This window comes from Charadrius vociferus, unplaced genomic scaffold (assembly GCF_000708025.1).
Source record: "Charadrius vociferus isolate BGI_N301 unplaced genomic scaffold, ASM70802v2 scaffold101, whole genome shotgun sequence".
NCBI lineage: Eukaryota > Metazoa > Chordata > Aves > Charadriiformes > Charadriidae > Charadrius > Charadrius vociferus.
In genome coordinates this window covers 481,863-499,440 of record NW_009646941.1, presented here as the reverse complement: position 1 = coordinate 499,440, position 17,578 = coordinate 481,863, and the positions used below count along the sequence as shown (strand labels likewise).

Sequence of the window (17,578 nt, the reverse complement as noted above, 5' to 3'; positions counted from 1 at the left end):
GAAAACTAATGATTATAGTATCTAAAGATTTTACTGGACAGAGCTGAAGCAACAGCAAGAAAAAGTTTCTTAAATAAAAAGTATACACAGAAAAACACATTAACAACAAAGATTTGCTTCAGTTACTGGTGAGTGTTTTGAAGAAAGATTCATGAAGCAGAGTCTTTCCACAGGAGAAAACAGTTATGTATTTCGCACAGTTCCTCCAGAACCTGTTCCAAATAGCCTCCAGCCAAATAGGCAAACACCACAGAGACACTTCCAGTCCTCTCTGACACAACAAAACCAGGAGGAGACATCAGCACCAGCCTTGTAAGACACATTTCTCACATGATCATTCCACGTTTGGGTGACCCAAGTGCAAGTGCCTCACCTCAGACGGCAGAGCAAACGTGCAGGACTGCTGGAACGGCCACGATCCAGAACTCAGCACCTGGATGCTGAAATCCACTGGAAGAGAGGTGAAGAGGCTGAGCTGCGTTATCCCCCTTGCTCCCAATCCCCTCTTACACAAACAGGAAATGGTTCTGCTTTGCTCAAACTGACACTATGAAAAATCATTAAGCAATTTTTTTTTTTTATTCAGACTATAAACCAAAGAAATTCATGTAAGATGTCACTGCAGTTGGAGAACTTTAGATTTGCTGTGACAGTCGCTCGATTTTCTCTCATTTGTAGAAGTTATTACCCTGTTTCTGTCCCCACAACAGATTTCTCTTTTAACATGCAATTGTAAAAGTTTTAAGTGTTCTTTTGTGTGTGTAACTCAAACTCATCACTCCACAGAACACAACTGCAAGAATAAACATTTCACATTTATACTTGTAAGGCATTTTGGGCAAGTCAGTAATAATAATACAAAACCAAGTAAAATTTAAGCCAAAACAAATAATAATCAATTCTTTAAAGAACTTGTTTCAATGTGCTTCAGTGAAAAAAATATTTCTTTATAAAGAAAGTGATAGGGCTGTCTAACAACCTAAAACACACCATCCTTTTTTCCTTAATACTTTTACACAAGTATGAATTTAAGCCATATCGTGCTCAAAATAAAAACTGTTTAAAGAAAGACATCTTTCTGATAAAACAAAAAAAAAGACAGGATTCAACTTAATTCATTACATACCTAAACATGAGCTGCAAAATCAGGAGGAGGCTACCCATAACAGAAGATATAAAGTGCTATTAGGGGACAAAGTACAGACCTAAAAGACTAATTTTAAAATCCTAGTTATCTCGTCAAAATAATACTAACTCAGTTCTGCGAGTATGATGTCTAAATCAAATATTTCCCTCATATAGTTAGCTCTGTAAAAATAAAAGAAAGCTAAACTACTCAAGAGTAACTTAGGTAAATGTATTACTTACAATCTAATGGTTCTGAATTGGTCAGATGCTTTTTAAATTGCTCATTCAAGTCCTTGCTTACACCAATATCTTGGAACATCCGCTGCAGCTTGGAGGTATACTCAAAACCACAAGCTTGCTGTATTTTAAAAGCACAGATATGTCAGCAAGACACATTTTTGACATTGGAGAATGAGAAGAACAAAGTATTGGAGCCTATTTTCTTAAAAGACAATGTACAAAGTTCAGTATTTCCCTTACTCAAAGCACTGATGCCAGCTAGACATGCTCTTTAACAGTCATCAAAAACTAAAGAAAATTCTGTTTAAAAATGAAGCAAAACACACAACAAAACAGACCACTAAAAGAGTATTTTTTTAGATATTAGATATTTTGCTTGACCCTGAATGAACAAGGGTTAATGAAAGCAACTTTTCAGCAGTTATTCCCTTGGGTAATTATATCTATGTCATTCATTTGGATAAGAATAATTAAGCTTAACTCCACAGGACAGACATGCAGTACATGCTCCTAGGAGGTTAAAAAAAAAAAAAAAAAAAAAAAAGACCTAGCGTGGATATTTTCCTATTGTACATAAAATAATGACATCAAAGGACATACTTTCCAAGGCAGCCTGAAGATCTCCAATACAGTAGATCATGGGACAGTCATGGAATACTCACTTTTAGTTTAGAGATCATGCTTGCCTCAGCATCATCACTCGCACTGTTCTGATGTACAAGTCTTTTTGCCAGCATTTTAGCATAGAATTTTTGAAACACATCTTTATCCTCAATGTACTTGAAGACAACCATCTGGAAAAGCCAAGAGAATTTGTAAGAAAAAAAAAAAAAATAAAATTTAAGCATTTGTCTTGGAAAAGCTACTTGAAAAAGCAGTAGCTACTTCATTTGCACTGAAATTTTTAAGGGCAGGGTGTCTTGTTTGGGGTTTTTGGGGGGGAGGGGGAGGAGTGGTGGTGTATGTTTTTTTAAATGTGGATACTATTTTAAACACGTTAACTGTATATTCCACATGTACAGCCTTATATATGAATAAATATGTAGTGCGTCTATGTAATTATATATAATTGCTACAATATATTTTTATATTATGTTTGTCCATTTAGCCACTTTAAATCTGCTATAACGGGCATTTTTTTTTTTAGTAAAAAAAGTAACCAACAAGACACACAGAGATGAAGATTATTACTGAAATAAGTAATGAAATCAAACATACAAAATAAAAGGTTTTCTTTCATCTGAATTGTGGGACAATCAAATATTACTAACTTGTCAAAGCTTACACAGAAGAGAACTCTTACCACTTGATTGAGTGTATCTTCCAATTCTGCTTCTTCTGGATTCTTTGAGCTGCAATTAAAGAAGTACATTTTTAATGAGTCCCAAAACTGCTGAATTACAACAATGTATGGATGTATATGGAAAGTTCATAAATAAGGAACACAGATTAAGTAGTTTTGGAATCGATGACTTTTTCGAGAGGAAACCTTGTAATAAAATGAACGCTTCTCTTCACTATTCCACATGTAAGCAATTCTGAAGATTTTCAAACAATAGGTTGAAGTTGTGGACCATGAATTGCTGGGGACTTCCTGATAGCCTGATACTTCTCAGGATTTACAGGCTTAAACATGGATCTCTCTTCCTGCCTTTTTTCTGCTGCTAAATGCTATCTTCATTTCTTATCTTAGAGTACAGTGAAAAGAAAACAGCTCAGAGAGCTAAATCTCGACTGGCTGAGAGGTGAGGTGGCACCACATTGTTTTCCTCTATATCATGCTTGTCCATCAGGCATACCCCAGATCTACCCTGCAGAAAGCTCATATTTATAAAGGGGAAAAGAGATCCTTCGCTGAAGGAAGGAGGGGATGGGGAGGAGAAAAGTGAGCAAGTTCTTCTGGTTTTGGGTTCTTTGGTTCTTCCTCCCTCAAAACACCTAGAAAAATTGCCAGTGACAAAACTGACACCAATCCAGTATGAACTGAACTGATACCAACTCAATGTATGAGCTGCTGAATCATTTGAAACCAAATACCTTGATTAAATTATGAACCACGAGAGGTTAGAAAGCATTTTTTGTCCTCCTCTATTTCTACCCAGATGGAAGAAGATACAGAGAAAACAACAGGAGGAAAGCAAGAGTTTTAATGGAAAAAGGGAATGCATGTCTCTTCTTTACAACATATAACTACTCAAATTTGGGAAAAAAAACCCCACAACCACAAACTAAAACCACGCTTCTGTTTTAATAAAAAAATAGAACTCAGTTTCCTATAAGGAACAAAAGGTCTTGGATTTTTATTACTCCCCCCTCTTCTTTAAAAAAGAAAAGTAAACTCCATATAATCTTTAGGAATGGTCCTATTGAAATTTTTGCATTCAGAATTTGGTATAATTAATTTTTCTTGAAACATTAAGTTCTGTTTCTGAAGACAGAATGTAAAACTTCATATGCTAAACAAACCCTTTAAAACAAAAGCCAACCTGAAATATTAATTTGTCTTTGAAGACGTACCTTTTCTTTAGTAAAGAGTCACAGTATCGTGCCAGTAGCTCTGGGGATTTACTGGATGATTGAGCCATTTTTGTCACTGCATTATTATTTATAAATCGACCACAAGCCTATAAATCACAAAAGACAGTGAAATTTTGGGAGACAAAACACTGAATAGAAAAAAAAAAAAAATGTTCACTGTATGCCACTACACATACTTACTTTGTCTAGTGCAGCCACAAAGCCAGCATCATTGTTGAATGCAGACATGACTAAAGCATTATATTTCTTATGGACATCCAACACTGTCTGTACATACATTTTTGGATCCTGCAATAAAGAGAGATTGGTTTTTGCAACCCGTTGACTTTCTGCTTTCTACTTCCTCCAGAATAGAGCTTATTCACTGGCTTAAGCAAATTTTTATTGGGAAAGTATATGAAGTATTAGAAATATTTTAAAGGTAAAATAGTATCCAGACTAGCTTATGTCCTATGTCCAGGAGTGACTGACATTAGCACAAGCTTTCATTTACAGCAAGCAGAGTGCAGAGTGTACTACATTATATAGTACAAAAGAAGATAAAACCACTTACTCAACCACTGCAAACATTTCCAAGAAGGACATTTTCAAGGACGTAAGCTTATTTTGAACCAGACCTGAGAGAGCTGGACAATCATAAAGCGGCAGTCGCTATAGAAGAAACCCTCGAAATAAATCTCCAATGTAATAATGTAACAGGTCTATCCCCAATAGGTACAACAACTTAGTACCTATAATAAAAATTAGCTGCTCAACACCTAGTGGCAGCCAAATGCCAATAAAGAAGTTTATGGGACTCACAACCTGAGTCTTAGATGCAATTACGTATCTCTGCATCTCAATAAAATGAAGTGGTGTCAAGAGTAGGAACAGTGAAGAGGAACCAAAACACCAGGCAGACGGGGCAGCTACTATACAACAGACTAAAAAGGCTAGAAGTCTTTAATCTGGAGATCAGAAGTTTGAAAGGGGATATAACTGAGGTTTACAAAATCAGGAGGATGACCGAAAAGATGAACGATCACTAAAAGCCACATTTTATAACTACGGGGCACTTGATGAAAGTGATAGGAAACAAGCTTGAGACAGAAAAAAGTAAAGAGCATCTCTACATACAAGGTAGTGGATTTCTGAAACTTGCTGCCACGGGAGGCTGTTGGAAGCAGATAACATCAGCAGGTTCAAGAATGAGTTAGACAAACTCACAGACAACAGGAACATAAATAAAACCTAAAAGGACTGGGCATGGAGGTACTCCTGTAACATTCCTATCATAAGAGTTCTGGATACTGGCAACAAATGGCAGAAGATGGGCAGGGTTGTATCAGGATCCTGAAAACTATTTTCTGTTGTCACTGAAGACAGACAGACTATGTTGACCACTGATCTAATGCCATGCTTGAGATAAAGAACTGAGATTATTGAGAACCTCCCAGACAAGAAATTCAAGTGGACTTGAAGGACACTGAGATAGGCATCTACCGATTACATGGATTAAAAAAAAAAAAAAAAAAACCCAAAAAAACCCAACCCCAAAACAAGCAACCAAAAGCACTAAAAGCAGTAATCTTTTGACTGAAGAGCAGTCTTGTTAATATAGTTAATGGAGTCTAGAGTACAACTCATTCTGCAGTAAAATCTAAAATAGGTCAGATGAGTCAAGCTGGGATGACTATTTCTCTCCACTGACTACAGAGAAACTGAGAAGCATTTTTCCAGCTGACTATCTGTTTAGACACAGTACAGACAAATTAAGTTAGGCAGAATCAATCTTACCTAAGCGTGATAGATGGCTAACAAGGCAATGATGAATAGCAATACGGTGGAGTGAAGGATATTGGAAGAAGAGGCAAGATGGTTCTCAAGGGAGACAGCCAGAGATACTGTTATGAAAATGAAGAATAAACGTGTGGAAAAAGACAAGGAACAAAAGAGAAAGATGAAGAAACAAGAAGCGTCATGATCAGGAGAGTTTTGTAAATAGCTGGAGTCAAAGGAACAAATACACACAAATTGCAGGCTCTTCCTCTCTCAAAGATGAACTAATTCCTGGAGAAAGAGCTTTCATTTTTCTGGGAAATTCTTCAAGGCCTAAGTACAAAGAAACTCAAGAGTGATGACCACTAGGAGAACACATCTGATCTCAAAATTTAAGGTGACGTTTACAAATGAAGCTGAAGATTCCTGAACTTATTTAACGATCCGTAAAAGATCAACACTGCTAAAAACCTACACACTTAAAACTACAGAAGTGAACAAGATACTACACACATGTAAAACATTCTAATCTGTGCTATTTTACCATTCTCCATGCAGACACTAAAAATTACTGCTTTAATGACAACTAGTATGAAGCTATTTCAAGAATATCTGAGGCCAATAACTGGTTAGGATGAACTCTGTCAAGAGTTGGGGGCTTTATGGCTTGTGTGTTTAGTGGCCAGCCCAGCCTAAACTGCAACAGTTTAATTGGACAGATTGACAGCACAGTCAGGTACAAGAGACTTAACTGAAAAGTAAGACTCCTGAAAACTGGTTTTGTTCTACCTCAAACCAGGACATCGCTAGAAAATGTCAATATTGTCTGTTGACAAAAAGGTTAGTAAAAGGTTTGAACAACTTTGTGTTGCTGAGATTCAACTCTAACCATTACAATTAAGTCTGAAATTACAATTATGTGATAAAATTAAGAAAGCCAATTACTTGGCTGAACAACCACTGTGTTGCAAAAGACCTGACCTGCTCCTTATACTGTGCCCTCTCCAACCACTTCAGTTATCTCTTCCTCTTACATTTCTCATGCTTTTCTGAATAAAGTAAAGCTATTCACCAAAAACCTAAAACCAACAGAAACTTTCTCCCCACAGTCCCATCCAAGTCAGAAGTCCGTAAGACGATGAAATAGAGTACATTCCACTGGGGATAATTCTTCTTGAAACAGTGCACTTCCAGGCGTATTTATAAGCGTAGGATGTTGTATTTGCACAGCCAGCCTTCCAAGTAGCGTGACATCCTGACAGAGAGCAAAATTTTTTTTTTTTCAAGCCTACTGTCAACATTTGAGAATTGCCTAATCCTCACAAATTAAATCAGTGAGAGGGAAAACATAAGTAAATTGGAAATCATATCAGGATGCATTCACCCTCCTCTAACGTAAAACTAGCAGCAACCACACATAGACTGATTGTGATGGGGTACTTGCATTTAGAGCAGCTTCTCCACATTTCTCAATGGCAGCTAGACCCTGATTATGAATGTGAGTTTCCAAAAGTTTTTTCAGCTCTCCAAGGCCATCCTGGATTCGAGATACAAGGTTATACATGCGTCCCAAGTCTGGAGAGAAAAAAAAAAAGAGAGAAAAAAAAAAAAAAGAGGAAAGCCAACATCTCCCATTTGTATCAGCTATGACTCCAATTTCCCATTCATAAGTTGGCAATAGGAGTTAAACATCCATCATATGTGCAATTGCTCCTATAAAAAGCCAGAAAAAACTACAGCAAAGAGTTATAGAGTATAGCAAATCTTTGCACGAACCTGGAAAGCTAAGATTACTTAAAGAGAAAACCACCTGTTAAATATTAAAATCTGTTTTACCTTCACAATGCTACATATATCTCAAGAAGAAAAAAGGACAATTTAAAGGAATATATTTACTTCTGATTTCTAGTTTTCAAAAACTTAAAGAGGGCCAATCATTTAAAAATGGAGTTAAAGACCTCTTATTTAGATGAAGTTTTGAAGTGTTATCATGAATTAGGACTGTCATTAGTGTTACTGCTGGCTGTGCTGAAAGTACAGCTTTCTCCACCTGACCACTGTCCTTTAAATCTTGTTCCGAACAGGAAAGTTCCCAGAGATCTAACCCCAACTGTAGCCTTTTGTATATTAACACTTCTACTTGGGTCAGCATCAGTGGTAACAGTTGGAAATTTAAGGCAAAATGTTATGTATTAATATGACCTTAGCAGATAAACTGAAACATTATAAATCATATTTCCTCCAATAAAGCACTGTCAAAAGCCATCTCTTAAAAAAAGTTTAAGTAACTGACTACCAGTAGAAATAATTGTATCTCACGGAAAGAGAAGGTTCTGAAAAGCATTACCATGGAACAAAATCAGCAAAAGGTAAAAACAAATTAGACATCATTTCACATATGTTGAAGCCTCATTAAAATTTCACCAGTTTTCAGCCAAGACTTTCCAAAATTAGTTAGTAATTTTGAGAAGTCCAATATTAAAGAGGGTTTTGGTTTTATTATTCATTTTCAACAGGGCAGATGCCATGTACTTTGAGTACAGAACTCCTTTTTTTATAAACAACAACAAAAAAAAAGCAAACTGTAATAGGGCCCTAAACCAGGTACACAAACCCACTAGTTACCTCTTGCGATCTTGCCCTCACCCAGCCAGCACTGAAGTGAAACAGTAAACAACTGAATTAGTTACTGTAAACTAATGAGGATATTTCACCTTGCTGAATCTATCTTAAGGTTGTCAGCTGCATCTAGCACTTCTAAAGCTTAAGGACTTCTCTGAAGGGCTTACAAGCAATTTATTACCACCTGAGGACTATTAGATTAAATAAAACAAAGCAATCAAGCAGCTGTATCACTACTTAACTCTGATATCAAACACACAGAACTTGACGCCTTTAATACTGAAGCGGTGACACCTTTATTCACATCCATTTCCATACAGTGCTTTCCTTAGAACTTCAGCAAGCTTACACTTTTGGATTTGAAAAGTAATCATTTTTTCTTGCTGGCAACCACATTTGCAATCTGAAGTTAAACTTCTATAACAATGTCAGAATGCTGATCTTTTTCTAAAATTCTGTAGGTAAAGAGGCAGGCAAATAATGCCATGCATAGACATAATAAGCTGCTGCTAGACCTACCTATAAATAAGGATTCACAGGTTGGTCTATCAGGATGTCTGCATTTGGTGAAATATGGAAGAGATGCTACAAAGCCTCAAGGAACACTTACATGGTAACTTCACCTAAATCATTATAGCCTGCTCCCAATAAACATGATTATTTTGTAAAGGTATCATACTGATGTGAATAGGTAACACATGACAAATGTGCCCTACAACCTTTCTAACTAGTTGTGGAATGCAATTAAAAAGTTACAGAACATCAACAGGAGTGGCCTGTAATACGATATGCGTAACATACTTCACATGGGAGGACCTCAAAACCAGCGTACTTTCAAGAGCAAAGCAATAAAGATCTTAATTGAGAACAAGATTTTATTGTAATTTGAGGATAGTCTGCAATAGGCTATTTTAGTGTATTATAAATTTGAGCGTGAACTGATGATAGCGATTAAAGAGTGAATTCTAAAAGAATCTAAGAATCTTTGAAAATAAGTGTTTCTAGTCTTAAGACTTCATGAAACTTAAAAAGGGCCACAGAGCTACTGTAATTTGCACAAGTGAAGCCCAATAAAAGGAAATATTTTGAAAAAGAAAAAAAAAAATCAGGCATTTTATAATGCCTGATTAATCTTAGAAATACCCCAAATGAAAGTAAAATCAAAGACACATAACGAGACGGTGCCCAAGACACAAGGTACTTCTTTTCCTTTTCTACCCTAACAAACTCATGGAATTGGATCGCTATGGTAAGTGACTGTATGAAAGGCTCACATAACCCATGAGCCTGATAAAGTAAGGGGAAAAAAGAAAAGCCTGGGAAGGCCTCCTGAGTCTAGAATAATTTTCTTACTCGTTCTATTATGCCTTCTGACAATAGAAATAGTAAAGTCATTTTACTAGTTAACACCCACGTGTACCAAAATCTCTTCCAATTACACAGCAAATACATTTATTTACAAACATAAACAACATCTGACTCTTAAATACTAGTACAGGATAAAAATCTTCTATTTACATTTGAAATCAGTAACTTCTGACCTACTAATCAAGCTGAATTGCCCTTTTTATTTTGAAGCATCTCTTCGTTATCAACATGACGATTATAGCAATTATTCATAGTTGCTCTTTTAAGGTTGATATACAGATAGAATCATAGCTGCAATTCACAACTTTCAAACAAACAGTATCAACAGTAATCATAGTATCTCTTAAATTCTGTCCCTTTCATAAAAGTAGTATTTCAGCCATTGAGCCTTACCTTGACTTCCTATATTAGATTTAATCAATTCCCCAAATGGAAAAATCAGAAACACCGTTCACCCTTATTTGTACGATGGACAGGAATTATTTGGCCCTAGTTTTGACTGTTATTTTGTGCTAAGCATTAATTCCTGAAGAAACTCATAAAACCCAATACAATCAACAACTCCTTAAAAATACCTAAACTCTTTCAGAACCTTTACTTATTTTAGAAGAACCACTGAAGAAGTCTTTACTCTATGTGTTCTCTACGAAGGTATACACTTGACCCATTATTGGCACTTCTGATTAATTTTCACAGCTAAAATTATGTCGTTATTTAATAATTTTCACCCTTCCCTAAATGTAGCTTTATGTATTTTATGTAGCATATTTTAGAAGCTCCTTATTTGCTTCTATTCCTCCTTTAACATTTTCTATACATACTTCTAGACAACTTGGATTTTAGAGTTCTCACTGCTGACTCAGAAAGATCCACAGATTAAACTGAAACACTTGGTAAGACTACTGGTCTGTTTTTTGTCTCACATCTCTCTCATGCAAGTTTCAGGTCCTCCTGGATGGATGGCTCAAGTGCTCTTTGAAGCTTTTCCAACCATATTAAGAGAAATCAAAATTAGTGCTGTTTTGTTTTAATATTTGAGATCGGAATAGGCTCCTTGAGGCAATATCCTCAGCCATCCCAATTTAATCAAAAGCTACTTGTCAATCAGTTTAGTGTCTATCTTCTCTCTTAATCTAATTCCTGAACAAACCACATTTAGCCATCACCAGAATTTACATTATTCACAAACCATCAGGGAGGAGCTCTAAGCCTAAACCCAATGTTTGAATCTCCTTACCTTCGTTTTTGTCAGCATCCAACAAATTCTGAAACTCTGTATGAAATATCTCCAGGTGTTTTTCAATAAGTACTTGCTCACATTTTCGTGCTAACTCATCTTGTGTGCTCTCATGAAGATAGACTTGAACTCTACGCTGTTCCTCAAGAAGGCGAGCTTCAGCCTACAGAACAGAAAGATAAACATGAAACCTGTATTGAAGGCAGAACAGAAATCCAACAGCAGAAAACAGATGACTTTACTAAATTCGTCTAGAAAACAACAACAACGTCAAACCTCTCGCTAATGCAGTGTTACGGTCCTGCTACTTAAGCAGTTATTTTTCTGGGAATCATGTGACCCACCATATGTATAGAATCAATGTTTATGTTGATGATAATGTTTTATACTGTTTAAATGGGGGGGAGAATCACAGCAAGACTGTTTTCCCATTGCTTCCGAGTAAGAAGTTTACAGGTGGAAATCTGCTGTCAGGAAAAGAGAAAGCTGTGGTCATGAGGTGGCAGTTTTAGCATCAGCAAGCTCTCCAGCTACAGAGGTAGTTCTGTTTAAGACAAACACGAATATACTTCATGCCTCCACAAAACTAAAAGGCAGAAAACTACAATTTAACAGTATGCCCATGACAAATTTATTTGAAAGTTCTTATCTGCATTCTTACACAGAAAAGCTTCCCAATAATCTACAATCGTTTAAATTATACTAGCATTTAATTTGGCATATGAAATGCTACATATGCATATCTTTGCAGCAAACTAAAATTCTAAATGTCACTCAAGGAACAGTACTAACACCAAAATGTAAAACTGAATTTGTTTATATAACAATTACCTCTATTTTGTTTGCAAAAGTGTTAAAGATTTGCTTTAAGAGCCATCTGTAATTGCAGCACGTTATTATGGATAAAGTGTGTATGTACCCTTATCAGTCCAAATTATTTAAATTAATAACATCACAAAAAGAAGGTAATTAAATTAATGCATTTTTCTAGTATTTCAGAATATTGACTAAGCATGAAAGATCATGTTAGGGACAAGAACAACAACAACAAAAGAACAATTTCACTGCAAGTACACTGCATCATACACAGACGGCTTTAAATAATCTCTGCCACTGTTAGTTTCACTCATTTCTGTAATAATTTTGCACGTAGCTCTTGTGAAATGGTCCTGGATTACTGTCTCCTAGAGTTAAGCCAATATAGGTCAAAACACGGAAAACAAAATCAACAGTTTAGGAAGGGATATAGGCTCCTACTTCACAGTACTTGCCAGTTTCTTACCAGTAGCTTCCTTAATGACAGCAAATAGCAGCAAATCTTTCTGAAGAATGCTGGAAACTGGAATCAGACTAGTAGGACTATTTATCTTACATATAACCAATACCGTATTTCCGTAGTTCAGGAAATTCTGCCATTTCTAATGCTGCTTCTTAAAATACCCTTAGACCTTCACTTTTAACGTTAACAGTCAACTCTCACTTTGAGCTCCTTTATGAAAATAAACATTCACTCTGACTTCAAATTTGCTTATACTCCCTCACTTTTTGTGTTCTTATAATTCTATTTTTCTTTTAAAGTTGTATTTCAGAAACAAGAGAAAAAGAGTTTACAAAACAGTATCTTTGGCTGTTTTAACTACCAAGTTCTCAAGTTCAGGGGACAGTCTTAAGAAATACTGACCTTTTTTTCCTTTTTCAGGCCATGCCAGCCTTACTCATGAGTTCTGGCCTGAGTAGAAAAATTCACAATCCTTCTAATCTTAGTTAAGACTGCCTTTATAACTACATACACGTATCCTACTTCTAATTAAGATTTCATTGACTTCTTAGTATGCCATATGACTGCTGGACAACTTGCAGCTTTTCACATCAGTCTCATTTAAGGCGTTTTTTAAGAGAAGAACCTTAATTCTAGCAATACCTGAGTAATAATTATGGGGGGTACTACTCTGTTCCAGGCATTTAAGTGGCATACAAGATTACAATACCCAAACCAGAAAAGCATATTAAGAATTTAAAAAAAACCTGCCTTGTCGTGTTTAAGTAAAAAACGTTAAGAATTCCTTATGCACAACGAAGTAAGATAAAACTGAAGGACAAACCTATCTGAATTTTAAATTAATAGTTCTGAGAACTTGCACGACCTCTCTTGATCTCTCCAGCAGAGCATGCAGACTAGAGAGATCGGACAATTCATTCCACCGAACTAGCTTTTAGCTAGTTTCCCCCTTAGTTTGTACCATTTCGCAAGCTCTGATCATATTTACTGTAGAGTCTAATACACATCTTTTTCAGTTTCATCAGTTAAATACCAGAAAATCAGTAATGCAAACAGTTTCTTGTTCAGTTTGATTTCAATGTATGCACGTTATCTGCAAGGAGATGCCAAGACAGTCCAAATAAGTTCATATACTGGAGATGTATATAAGCTGAGCACAGACTTAAGGCTACACACTTTCTTGCTACAGATTTCCCCTGCCTTCTGCTAGCTCTATACACGTTTTCAGCTTCAGCATCAGCTTCAAGCAAAGTGAATTGCTCTTTTGTGGATTTCTGAAGTCTTGAAGATTGTTTGGGATACTATTAAGTTCTTTCTACTTGCCACTAATCTCTCGTTCTTGAAATAGCAATGACCTTCAGACAACTTTTTACTGAACTGTACCAAGGAAGCCTGCATGAGCCAGTCATTCAGGTTATGAATGACTGAAATTCCCTTACTCTGTTTTTACATACATGTTTTAGGATGAAAGTAAAGACAAGAAATTGAAGGGAAAGTAGGGAAAAAAACATTAATTCAACAACAGAAAAGTAAACACAGGTAGGTCTGGGAACTACTGAGCAACTCTCCCAATGAACTAAAAGCAGGATTTGTTTTATTGTGTTATTGCTAGGACTTCCCCTCCCCCCCTTTTTTTTAAAAAAAATCATTGACTTTAATGCCAAGACTCAGACAGGACATGTTCTGTGGCAAAAAGAGTTACACAGAAGAAACACAAAGATACTCCAGAGGGAGGGACGTGTATCTGCACATTACAAACTCAAAAAGCCCTTTTTTTTTTTTTTTTTTAAATTAAACTGAAAGGGAAAAAACAAACAGCAATTCAGAAAGTGAGGAAATGCGCTGAGGAAAATATATAAAGCAGCACTTGTCCAAGATGGAAGATGACCCATCTATTTCACATTCAGTAAGACTGACCCAATAACCAGGCTAGAAATAGTCAATGTTTATCCAGCTTGCTCTTAACTGCCCTTTCTGGGATCCCCCAAATGAAAGACTATCTAAGAATTAAAATCTGGCCCCTGTTGATCAGAAGTATTGTGTAGGATTCATAATGTTAAAATACTCTGAGATAATTAAAGCTAATTAATGATGTACTTGCTTGGCCAGCTTGCTCAGGAAAAGATTTCAATAAATGTGTTCCTTGCATAGGAACAGTACACTTGTAGGTCTAAAGCTGAATGATTATTTTGGTGTCTTGAAAGCTAACAAATTCTGAATTTATTTTAACATTCTCTTCTGTTTCGCCCATTTAGAAAGCTTCAAACTTTCATCGTGCTTACTAAAATACACTAAGGAGGCAAACTTCAGTCCAGATAAACATAGAAGTAAATCACCACAGGGAAAAAGAGCAAATTGTTTCTGTAAAATAATCGGCATTTTAGAAACCGACAATAAAAACCAAGAACTCATATTACTCTACCTCTAGAAAATATCTGTATCCAGAAAATAATCACAAAGCTTATTACATAGCTTACCTTCTTCATGTACTCAGTGACTGGGTTCTGTTGCAAGAATTCAGTGCTTTCCCGTGTATAAAATCTCTCTGTGTCAGCAAGAAACTGAGATTCAAAGGATTCTTTATAGACAGTTAGTGTAGGTCCTTTTGCAAATGCATCATCTTCATTCAGTCCCAGCTCCACTATAAAACAAAAAACAAAAAAAAACAGAAAAAAATCAAGTAATGACTAAGTTGTCTTTTATGAAGTGGTCTCTTGCAAATAAACAGGTACCCTCCTTCTAACTTATCTCAAGGTAATTAATTGGGACAGTATCAGCAGCACTTTTTAAAACTTTTTAAAGTATACACTTATTTTGCATTTTAAAAATAAGCAGCATGTTATTCATGTAAACTGCACTTTTTGATACATTACAAAATGGATGATAGGATTTGGAAAACTTCACTATCTCAAAAGCTAGTTCAAATTCCCCTTCCATTTCTTCCTCGTAGAGTTCCAGATTATATGCGTATATGTTTTTTTATTAATTGAACCGGTCATTAATCTGCATGGCAAAACTCTCAATTTCATGCAAATGGGATTAAACAATTCCACTCCACTTTTGAAACTACTATGCTTCCCCCCTTCCAGATTTAGCTCCTAAATAAATGATTCATAAGCAATGAACACTCTTGTCTACCAGTTGTGCTTTCAAGCTTTACAAATATGGTTTCATCAACTGTAATTGTGTCAAGTATCTCTATAAACATGAAGTTAAACGATATATAACTGTGTGTGTTTTACTGTAAAAATCTTTACTGGACATCCAAGGAGGTGGGATACTACTTCTGGGCTCTGACAGAGGATATATATTTATTTATTTTTAAGACAGTAATTAAAGAAATTTCATTTACCGTAAGATTGTACAACTCCACTGATCAGTCTTGTATTGATAGTTTCACCATTTCTTTCTTTTTCAATCAATTTCAACACAGCATTTGTTACCTTAGAAAACAGGGATTAGAAGTATGTCAAGCTCAGAGAAAGCAGCTGGTAGGTCAAGCACAGTATTTAATCAGGAGTGTATTCCTATATTCAAGACAAGTCAAGCCACCTTGAGATCAAAATTTAAGGACACCTGAACATATACATTTCCTAGAGACATCACAGAGTATGCTGCTCCCTTAAATTCTACGAAGTAGTTACAGTCCGATTAGTAGTGAGCCGTAAAAGGGTATGAAAGTGCTTTGTTTTGTTGTTGGGTTTTTGTTTGGTTGTTTGTTGGGGGTTTTTTAGATTTCAAAAAGCAGCTTCCGAACCAAACTTCTGTTTGTTTTATACCCGAAATACAAGAAAGCTTTGTAGTAAGAGCTGAACTAACCGCCTGTACTTTACACAAAGAAAGCCATTGACTTATGCTGATAAATAATGCGTTGCAACTACTGTTCCTCCAAACTGAAATCTAGCTAATATTTTCGTAATATAATACAGTCTTTTCATCATGAAGTACTGGTACGTAACAGTGAAATCAACATACATACAATATTTTGTTGTCATGGAATGTCTTGTTTTATATTGTGCTGATTCACTAATTAAAAATATTTGGTTGACCTGAATCTCCCAGGTATCAGTGTAACTTTAAAGATTCGCAGTAACATTACAAGAGACCAAAATCCCGAGCCTGTCACTATCTGTTCTCACACAATCTTGACTCTCAAACCTTAAGACGTTACCATCAGCCTGTACTCCTGCCTGGCTTGAGAACAGCTGAAGCTGTTGCTTCATTTAAGACATGCCCCTCTCAGCTAAGAGATAACAGAACAGTCTTGGTATCAAGGTTCAACCACATGCACAAAGGCTCACTCCCCGCAAATATTTCTCTTCTTAACATCACAAAGGAGAAGCAGAAGGCTCCCTTTCATTTTCTGGGTCTGTCCCCGACACCCATCCTCCAAATTCTCCTTGAAACAGTTACTAACAGTATATAGGATTCAGCCTACAAAATAACACTACAGCTATAACATGTATATACCTGCTTATTTAATGGCCTGAATAAGCAGTCCCTCCAGGTCACCAAGGCAAGCTAGAAGAAAAGGAAGACAGATAAGAGATGGAAAAAATAATTCTTTTTTAGATATACACATATATATACAGGGTAGCTCCTTAAGGAAAGCTGATATAGTATGCTAAATAATCAGAACTTTTTTAATGATTATATTTTGGCACATACAGTTCTCATGCAACAAGACTGTTTCACAATAAAATTACCGTTTCCTTTATTACTAATGCCACCTAAGATGTTCCCTTCTCTGACAGTGATCCACTGCCAACTCTGAATACTAACAAACCCTACAAGTTAGTTTGACAACACACAGCCTTTTTTATTGGCAATTTTCAGGCTGACACAGTCCCGCAGTGTTAGGCTAGTGAAGTTAGGAGGGGGGGAAGTAAGGATACCAACTGTTTTTCTACCATATGCAAAGTTATTTTAGTGAAGTGGTAAAGTAACACATCACTTTCCTAATGCTTCACCAACAAGGACAATAATTATCCTTTATGGAAAAAAAGTACCTTTAGTTATCTGAGATACAGAACTTCTGCTATGTTCTTCCCTTGCTTATATTACTTTACATTACAAAAAAATTATCAAGATCACATATCAATCTTTCAGAACTGTACCAAAATAACTTATATTACAAACCAAATGTTGACTGGATCTTAGCAGCTCGGATGCTAAAACATTTGTGGAGATGTACTGAACTCAACAGAAAAAAAAAATTTGCAGTTTCCTTCTCTATTCTGTATTTGAAACACTTAACTGAATTCTAAGTGGAATGACAAGGCCACACTGATACACACATGTGACAGTATAAGCAGCAAATATTCAGAAACAGACAACCCTCGACAGTCTTAACACTGGTAGTCCCAACACATACAAGGCAGACTGAATATCTCACAGGTTTAGACCCA

At 36.0% G+C, this 17,578-nt stretch overlaps 1 protein-coding gene across 1 annotated transcript in view; it reads right to left on the bottom strand.

The window, feature by feature from the left end:
• CUL1 (cullin 1) overlaps positions 1-17,578 on the bottom strand; it is a 37,883-nt gene that overhangs the window by 7,571 nt on the left and 12,734 nt on the right. Inside the window, exons 4-14 of the mRNA XM_009895038.1 lie at positions 16,641-16,691; positions 15,523-15,613; positions 14,648-14,811; positions 10,892-11,054; positions 7,109-7,239; positions 4,087-4,194; positions 3,886-3,992; positions 2,672-2,720; positions 2,031-2,162; positions 1,369-1,486; positions 374-450 (exon numbers count right to left, since the gene is read on the bottom strand). Of these exons, the coding sequence (XP_009893340.1) occupies positions 374-450; positions 1,369-1,486; positions 2,031-2,162; positions 2,672-2,720; positions 3,886-3,992; positions 4,087-4,194; positions 7,109-7,239; positions 10,892-11,054; positions 14,648-14,811; positions 15,523-15,613; positions 16,641-16,691 (1,191 nt within the window). The remainder of the gene's footprint in view (positions 1-373; positions 451-1,368; positions 1,487-2,030; positions 2,163-2,671; positions 2,721-3,885; positions 3,993-4,086; positions 4,195-7,108; positions 7,240-10,891; positions 11,055-14,647; positions 14,812-15,522; positions 15,614-16,640; positions 16,692-17,578) is intronic.